At 46.8% G+C, this 9,454-nt stretch overlaps 1 protein-coding gene across 1 annotated transcript in view; it reads right to left on the bottom strand.

Moving 5' to 3' along the window:
* The window catches only part of LOC107195956 (transport and Golgi organization protein 1 homolog), a 15,355-nt gene that overhangs the window by 5,482 nt on the left and 419 nt on the right, over positions 1 to 9,454 (bottom strand). The window contains exons 2-4 of the mRNA XM_025049842.1: positions 6,797 to 6,930; positions 3,930 to 4,016; positions 3 to 1,568 (exon numbers count right to left, since the gene is read on the bottom strand). Coding sequence (XP_024905610.1) covers positions 3 to 1,568; positions 3,930 to 4,016; positions 6,797 to 6,930 — 1,787 coding nt within the window. The remainder of the gene's footprint in view (positions 1 to 2; positions 1,569 to 3,929; positions 4,017 to 6,796; positions 6,931 to 9,454) is intronic.

The raw sequence follows: 9,454 nt of genomic DNA, 5'->3' as shown, positions 1-9,454 counted from the left end.
GCCTGGTGCCCGGCCGGACTCCCTCCGAGAGCGGCGCCCTGCGCCCCCAGCGCTCTCGACCCGGCCACCTCACCCTCACCGGGAGAGGACGACCTCGGCTGGTTGTGCGTTCTCGGGTCCTCATTTTGACGCTCCTCTGAAAGCACGTGCGGTTCGGGGCCGTTTACTGAGACATCTGCTTCCTCCTCCACCGGGTCCTGGGACGATGCGTTATGCCGATCGTCTCCCGAGGGTGCCGGTGCCGTGACGCCCAAGCTTTCCTGCCTAAGCCTCTCTCCCTTCATTGGGTCCCCTGCAGCTTTGCGTTCCGACCCACCGTCTGAGCCACCTTCCAAAAGCTGCTCCCCGGGCTTCTCTTCATGGAGCGTTTCTTTTGAGACAGAAACAACTGTTCCTTTTAGGTCACCTTCTTTGTTACCGAAGGTCGATGTCAGTGCTGCTCTGTCCTTTCCAGGAGCCGGCAACGAGTCAAGGTCACGGCTCTGAGCAGAACCGCGCACAGTCCCGCCTTCTTGCTTTTCATCCTCTGGCCCTTTCTTACTCCGCGGCAGGTCCGTCTGGGACCCCTCACCGGTCCTCCCCTTTCCTTTACTGCCAAGTTCTGCGTCCACTTCTGGGTCTTTGTCCTTGTTTGTTTCAAGGCCGTGTACAATCAAAAGACCATCCTCTGCCTTTTCAGACTCAACATAATCTGCCGCTAACTGTGGCTCCCCCCATTCGCCGTCTGGGACGAATGCATCATCGCTTCCCTCTGCCTCTGAACTAGAATTCTCTAAATCCATACTTATTTGTTCACTTTCTGTGACAGTAGCATCGTGTCTGATGCCAGGGGGCTGAGTTACCTCAGCCTTATTATCCTCTTCGCTTGAATTCTGCTCTTTATCTGGTGAATGTTTCTCAGCTCCAGATTCCAACGGCGTTTCCAGATCTTCATCCGTAAAGGTGAGTAACGGCAGCTCATCAAAGCTTTCTTGATCCTCTTCTTCCTTCCCAACTATGTAATACTCGTCATCTAAATCCTCATCAAAATCATCTTCTAATGAAGTAACAAGTCTGGTCGTCTCATCATCAGATACAAGAGCATCTGCCGTTGAGCCAAATTTGGTTTTCAAATCCAAAGTCATTTCTTTTTTCAAAAGCTTATAAGCGTCAATCTGCTCTTGTTCATTTGCGACCTGAGAACTGTTGCTGGTTTTGTTGTTCTGACTTTCCGGCACTTTCAGTTTCTCTTGTAGCATTTCTTCAAAATGGTCGAATGAAGATTCTCCCTGAGGGTCATCCGTCTGACGGTTTACGTGAGGGGGGTTCTTCCGAGCCTCGTGTCTTTCCTCGAGTTCCTCAGTGTTTTCGGAGAGTTCGCTTTCACTCTCCTCTGTATTGGCTTCTGCTGGGTCAAGGGCACTTTCTTCAGATACTTCCGGGTTTTCCACATGCTGAGAAGTTTTTTCTATAGCTTTCCCAGAGTCTCCAGTTGCAGACTCGGGCAATTTTAAAAATCCTAAAAGTTCTTCTATATTATAATTATCAAAATCATCTTTTCCCCCATCAAAACAAACAAAATCTGTCTCCTGTAAGGAAAAGAAAAACATTGGCGTGTTACTCGCTACATGTCACAAGAGCAGACTCTTACCCATGCTAACGACGGAGAGAGCCTCAAATCCATGTTTGGCTCTGGAGGGACTTTTGCGCCAACAGTGGGCAATGACTGTCCTTGGGTAGTCGGGGGACAGGAGGCTGGAGCCCCCTTTTCCTCGGCTTCCTGCCTCCCCGAGGAAGGGCTCCTACCTGAGTAATGCTCCTGGCTTCCCTTCCTTGTCTCTTCCCCAGGCAAGGAACGATCCCCGTGGCTAGCGCCACCCATTTTCTGGTTGGGACCAGCTGGAGAGAAGACACACCCTCTCTCCTCCATGCAGTCAGTTCTCTGGAGACAGTCTGCCTGGGGAGGAGGCCCCCCACCACCTGGCTCTGCCGTGGCTGGTTCGTTGAGTTTTTATAGACTGCCAGGTTCGAAAGCCCATTATTTCTGCACACTTGAGCCATGTTTGCCAAAAAGCTTTGTCCGTAAGTAATGATGACATTTTGGTCTCCATCCGCCTGACTCCTGTGTTTCTCAGTGTGTCCTGAGCTCAAGTGGGGAAAAGTGGGATGTCACTGGTTGGGTCCCCAAACTTCTAACATCTATGCCTGATGTTTGGGGGAATTCACCACATAATGATTTGTCCGGGAGAAGCCGGAAGACCATCTAGCTTCCTGTCACCCTGGCCTCCAGGCTGTGCTTCTCTGCTCACCCGGCCAGAAGCAGGCAGAATCACTTCGCTGTCAGGCTCTACGTGGACACAGAATTTTGGCTCATATTTCCCTTGGACTGGGAAAGATAAATCAGCTTAAGAGGTGTATGGGAAGGAACAAAGGCTGGTGTCAAGGGGCTCCCCACTTAATCGTTACAAGGATAACCTGAAAACACGGCTCAGCAAGGGACGTGCTCGACTCTAAATCCGGGTTCTTGGTGTCATTACGACCCGCTTTCGGGACTATCCGGAGGTCTATATTCTTCCTTTCCGCCATCAAAAACCAAGTTGACATAAAAGGGGCCACAGACAGAGAGAAAAACTAAAAGTCCAACGAAGACCATTTTCTGTTCCTAACTCAGCTTGCCCGTCCCTCTGGGGAGGATGCGTGTGCCCCTCGTGTTAGCACACGCGTTTCTAAGCCACTTGCTTACCACTGAGGGAAGCGTGCCCTGGGAGGTGCAGTGAGGGGGCAGAGTCCCCAGCGAGCACGGTCCCCGCCACCCATGAACTGCTGTCCCACGCTGAAATCCCAGAAGCCTCTTCCTTACAGTGAGGCCGGACAGGCGAACGGGTGGGTTTTATGGCCCTCGAGGTTATCGAGAAATGTGAACAATGGCAATGGCTCTGAGACTTCACCCGCTCTGCCAGCCTCGTCTAAGAACTGCCTGGGCCAGCAGCTAGCACGCTCTGCAGCCGCTCCCAGAGCTGCTCAGAGATGTCCTAATGAAGGTGGGCTTCAGTTACTATAAATCTTAAAATTCCAGAAAACGATTAGCTGAATGAGGATCCCGGAACACAAAAGCCAGGTGTTGACAGCTGTTTTACGTCAGTGCGCCCTAGCAGAATGCCTTAATGAGTGCGCAGTCAGTACCTTATGGATCTGAAACCCTCACGGTCCCTTCTCCACGTCTGTAACTATAATCCCTTAAATCGCTAAAGATTTAATAATAAGAAAAGCCTCATGAGTTTGCATTTCTGGCCTAGCACATAAGTTAGGGTTTGACCAATTTAGCCTGATTTCTATGTAATTATACTGTCTAGCAGCTGTTCATTGAGTTTTCAAATTGAGACACTTTCTCCTTTTGCTTCTAAAAAGAATTTTTTTCCTCGTAAATTTAATAACTAAATGCAAAGACACTGAATTCTTAATTTTATTCTCATATAAGCAGCAAAGAAAAGCTCCGTCTAGGAGTATATGGCCTTACATAAGAAGACCTGCTTTAATGTATTAGACAACTCTCAGATTATGATACAGTCTCCTATAAATTCTCTTCAAACTTTCCTCTCTTTTCTATTCTTAAAGGTATCTGACTTTAAATCTGATACATTTATGGTCAAATGGACTTCTTTTGACCAAAACACAAAGACTTTCAAAACTACAGCATGTCCTTGAATAACGTCTTGTTCGACGTTGTTTTGTTTTAACGTTGATGAGATGCATAGGAACTTAACTGTTGCTTATACTAATTAGCCTGTGATAAAGCTAGCTTCATTATACATCGTTTCGTTTAAAGTTGAAGAACCTATCGATGATGCTAAGTGAGGATTTACTGGAGTTAATAACTGATGAGTTTATAAGCCAAATTATAATTGAGAACCCAAAATAAACCCAAAAAACAAAAAAAACTTGCAACTTACGTCTGCTGGGACTTTCAGCTCTTCTTCAATATATTCATGGGCTACCCGAATAAAATCCTTCGGAAAATATCCAAAATTACGCCCAACCTACATAAAAGAATGGGTAAAAGAAACAAATATCAACCAAAGTTCTGAACAAGAAATGTAAATGAGAGACTTCTTAGTAGTAGAAGGAAATATACATATGCATAAACAGGTCAATAAAATCACAGGAGATACAGTCACTATTATGATTACAGAGACTATTATTCCAGTAACGATCAAGTACATAATATTGTAAAGCCAGCTTTTCTAAAACCACTCAAGTTTCCTTTCAACGTTCGGCTTAATTCTAAACATAGGGCACATAAAGATAGGTTTTTGAAGTCGATAAAAGATCTGCACAAGTGAAGATTGTTGTCTGTTACGTGGTTAAAACTATGCAAATCAAAGCTGTTAGAAACACAATTCCAAATAACCTCTGGCAGGCATCACCTGCTACATGGTTCACAGCACTGCTCATAAAGGCCAAGCGATAAACACCAGCCACGAAAATTCATAAGTAAAAAATTCAAGATTTCCGAAATGTATGACCAGCATAACAAAAGGCAAGTAGTTATTGGTATTATGGACTGTACTAGCTTTTTCAACAACGAGATTTTTGAGTATTTGAGGAGAAAATAAAATTCACAGTAATCTACATATCAAGCTTTAGCTTTATGCAAAGCAAACCTCTGTGGATCATCCCATTAATGTACAGCACTGACGGCTAAGGTATAAGTGTGTCTGCTTGAGAAACGTGCACCGTCTTTTACTAGCTACAGCCCGAAAGGACACCGTGGATCTTTACCCAGTCATTAAAAGAGACCGATACGCAGATCAAATGCACAGAAAGCAAAAAAGGCTCTTATCACTAACTCCTAAAATATCCTCATTACGAGTGCTTTTGTTATATGAGGCAGCCTGCTGAAAGCCAGTCTTAGTGGCAGGGGCCTTGGAGATTAGATAAAACAGGGCAATTAAAAACTGCCACATGGGCCGATAAAGTCTGAAACTCTAAGAAACCAAAAAAGACTGCAGGATGAAAACAAAGCGATGGAAACAAGAATCATTTCGAAGACTAAGGAGAGAGAATTTTTAATTTCCTAAAGTATAAGGTTCACCAATTGAGAGGGGAGACTGAGGGAAAATAGACTTTTTTCCTTCTCAGGAAAATGTTATTAAAAGAGAATCTGGAAAAGGAAAAGAAATCAAGAGATCTGTAGCGAAAGGAAATATCTGTGCGTAATCTCTGTCACTTGAGACCACAGGTTACATACAACTCCGCGTTTTTACACTGGGTGGTGTCCCGTTTCTTAGGAATCACGGCCCTCATGACCGGAAGTAATCCTTACATCTAATTTAGCTTCTATACGGCATCTCCGCCAAGGAACTGCTAATTTGATTCGAATATTGTTTCCAGAGAAGGGATTCTTCACAAGCTGCTATCAGGACAAATGTAATAAAGTGCCACTGCCCTGAAATATTCAAAAGGAAGATGGGTTACCCAGGGCCCTTCCATCCCTGAGCTTTTAACTTTACAGGAGCTAAGTCAGCACACACAGTAACTGCAACACAACGCAGTGAAAAACAGTTCTACGCGAGCAGGGCAAATAGTGCCACCTAAAGTTATCAGAAAGCAGAGGTCCCTTCTGGCTGGGTGCCAAGGGCATGTGTCCCAAAGCGGGCAGGGTGAGGGCTGGGCCCCAGAGAGACGGCAGGCTTTCTCGATGTGCCTCGGGTCATGAACCAGAGTGAGGACGTACACAATTGCGAGTTCACCTATCCCGATGCTCAAACTTAACCACTAGATGAGAAACGCAGCTAGGGACGTGGAAAAGAACTCCCAGGAGTAAAGATTGTTAAGAAATCTCATGTGGTAGACTTGAAAGAGGCAGGAGAGACGATTCTTTGTACCGAGAGCCTGAGCTGGGATTCTGCCTTTCAGGATTCCTCCCCTGTTCTTCCCTGTGGAGCTTTCTTAAGCCTTATTTTCTGTTGTTTGGTGTTTAATGCAAGTGTTCAGTCGGGACTGGGTGTTTCTCTAAATTTGGACAGTCCTAAGGCAATAGGGGACTCTTACTACTTTCAGTAAACAAACAGTCTACGCATCACACTCTTTAAAGAGGAAAGGACAGTAACTCATGAGCCTCTCAATCAGGTCACTCATTCAAAACATCACGGCACGAAGCTGCTGCTGCCCTCCCGTCTGCTGTCACCCCGTCACCCAGAGAACCGGGTTCCTGGGGCAGCTGCTGGGGAGCCATCGGGACCAAGTGTCTGAAGAGCAGGAAGAGACCCAGAAGTTGCAAACAAAAGAATAAGCAGGAAAGCAGAGTGAAAAAGACATTTTGCTTTTCTAACAGACTAAGAATGGCACACGTGTTCCCAAGGCTGCCAGTTTTTCACAGAAATTCATAATTCAGAAAAAAAAGGGAAGCACACAAAATCAACTTGAAGCGAGAATGGCCGGAATGGCATCTTGCGGTTTCCAGGAGGGAGTCTGCTGCTCGCGAATCTTTCCTTTTTGAAGCAGTGAACTGAAAACTTTGCAGCTTTCACCATTTTGACCTTTACTACGGATAGAACGTCCATGGCCGATCAGAGCCAGAACATGAGGCTGAGGACCAACAGCGGGAAGCGGTCAGTTCTGCCTCAGAAACTGCTAACTTGTCACCTCTGCACCAGGCCTGACCAACGCCTGCCAGGGGCCTAGAGCCACCTTCTTCGGTCCAGCAGAGGCGACAGGTTAACACCATCAAAGTCCCCAAGAAAACAATTATTTAAATCGACTGCGCTAAAGAAGCCAATAAAAAGTCGGAAAAGAAGTATGTCAAACCGTTACTTACAGTTCCAGCCCAAACTTCAGGCGCTCCCCCTGCCAGTTTGTAGTACACATACACATGGTCGCCCTTCTTAAAATTCACAAAACGACAGTCCGGGCCTGTGAAATCTTCTAAAGCCTCACCCCGGTACATCAACACTGCGTGGGAAGAGAGGAAAGAGAGGACCAGATGTCAGGATTCGGCTTTCACAGTCCGCATCGGTCTGTTAGGAAATGTAAGAACCCCCTGTAAGCAGCGGTCACCTTTACCCAATACTCTCCCGCACCAGTCACTTTCAGTTCATATGCTCAAAGCATCGAAAGACTTTAGTGCTTTATAGATCAGGACCCCCTGCGAGCAGGCAGCAGAGATTTTTCTCTACGAGCAATGCTGAGAAAAAGCGAGGTGGGCGCTGCCGCACGTGCCTGGTCTCAAGTGAAACTCTTGGGTCTCTAATGCCGCACGTGCCTGGTCTCAAGTGAAACTCTTGGTTCCCTCTCTCACTGTCTAGTCCTCAATCTCTGCTGTTTCGTAATCATAAAAAAGCTTCATTTTGGCACTTGGGTAAATGGAAGCGCAGACGCTGACTAGCGTAAGCATGGCTACGTGCTGAGGTGATTGGGAATTGGGGAAAGCACCAGGAACCCCTAAGGGGTCAATTAACTTGAACTAAGCACTAAAACGCACAGTCTCGAGGTGGCTTTAACTGCTGCCATGCAGACGTACACCATCAATTTTATCTGCGGCCAAGTTGCTTTCTCCTTACAATATCTAAATAAATTAACGGGAAAAGATGTCACACCCTGTTATGGATCAGATCACAGTAGAAGGTGGAATTTTCTGAAAGTAAATAATGTTGACTGTACCCGGCATTAAGAAGGTTTCGAAACAAAGTCAAAATACCCTTATTTACTTATTTCTACTTATTCGTACAAACAAAACTGAAAGAGGATATCACATGGGGCAGGGACAAGCAAAGCCGTGAGGACCGTTCAGTAGTTACTTTCAGTCTTACAGTGCAGGACTTAGATCACGCTCGCCCTAGAAACTGGTAGAAGCAGCGTTTTTCTTTCTATTGGCCAGATACACAGTTTGTGATGTAAGGTGAAATGGACAATAAATGCAATTAAATAGAGAAAAAGATGAAATGGAAATAACACTTCCTAAAAGCCCATCAGCAACAGATACATTAAAACGTATCTTTAAATACATATTTGAGGGACAAACAAATACATTTGAAGGGCGTTATTTGGATCTTGAAGATGAAATCTGATTATTTTAATACATGTAGGCATCCTAATTCAGATATAACTAGGTGTGAGGCCGAGTTGAAGGTGATGGACGATTTGAGACTGAGGACTATCAGATTGGAAATAGCAACGTTTCTTTTGTTCCTCCTTAGAAGAGATTATTCAAGATTTATGACAAGAAATGAGAGCATCATGCATACCGTGGAATGGCTAAGAAGGACACGCCACACAACACAGTCCCAGACCCTGCTCCGGCTGCTGCCTGCTGTGTTTGGTTACATCTGTTTGGACTCGTGCCATTTCTCAAATTATGTGACAACTAACGGCCCCTCCAACACCGTGTCCCCAAACGACATGATTCTCCAGGCACCTGGTTTTGAGGAACTCAGGCAGGGCAGTCCTTGAAAGCAAAGAATAACAAGCATTCCGCCATAGCCAGCCCTGCTTGCTAATAACCTGGGTTTGCTCCGAAACAAATAAAGGAAGAAATCGTGGAAGTTGACCTGCTTTGGTAGTGTTTATTTACGCTGGCCCTAGGTTTGCCTCCAGGAATGGCTGGACACAAATCAAAGACTGCCTTCTTTTCTTTAATGGTGTTGCAGTAATACAGGCTCTTCCAAATTATGAAATTTGTTTCTAAACGACACCAGTTAGAATGTAAATGGCCAAACTGTAGGCCCACGGCCTTTCCAGAATGAACATCTTTCTATACGTATCCATTACGGTTGATGAACGACCGATTCCGAAGCGGTTGTAAGTTACAAGGTTATTTGAGACCAGCCTGGCGGCTGTGTGATCCTGGTTGGGCGAACACATAGGAAGAGATTCCAACAACACAAGTGACTAAGGCTAAAGGTAGCTGGGTTTCTAAAACCCTTGGAGTATTTATTATTGTTACTTTAATAATACTCTTCATCTGAGTCTGGAGATCTCCGCTCTGCGCACCCCCCACCCCTAGTCCGATACCGGGGGACGATTCTGCTTCCTGCGTAAAGAAGAGGAGGCTGCGGGTCCCAGGTGGCCGATGCAGATCCTCGGCCTCTTTCCAGAACCAGATTTCGGCCTTGCTGGTGCCCCCCTGCCTGGCTGCCTGCAAGGAGACTTCCAAGCACAGAAATGACAGGACTGACGAGGAGCCGGGGCGGAGAGCTGGGAAGGCGCCGCAAGCCTGGATCCGGGCTCACCCCAAACCTGAACTACAACGTCTGTTCAAAGGCGGTTGCGCCCCACGTCCGAGTGAGGCAGAAGGGCCAAGAGGCAACGCCGGGCGCTTCTCCCCAGCTCCACCATCAGCCGGAGGCAGGGAGACTGCCCGCCGGGCCCCGAGCGCATCTACCCCGGGCTGCAGCCACCGAGGTCCCCGCGGCGGGGACAGGGAAGCGCTCGGAGGCAGCGTGGGGAGCCCTGGCCGCGCGGCCCCCACCCCATCTCT

The sequence above is a fragment of the Pteropus alecto genome, unplaced genomic scaffold, assembly GCF_000325575.1.
Source record: "Pteropus alecto unplaced genomic scaffold, ASM32557v1 scaffold65, whole genome shotgun sequence".
Lineage (NCBI taxonomy): Eukaryota > Metazoa > Chordata > Mammalia > Chiroptera > Pteropodidae > Pteropus > Pteropus alecto.
Note: the sequence above shows the minus strand (reverse complement) of the source record. Positions and strands in the feature narration are given on the sequence as shown.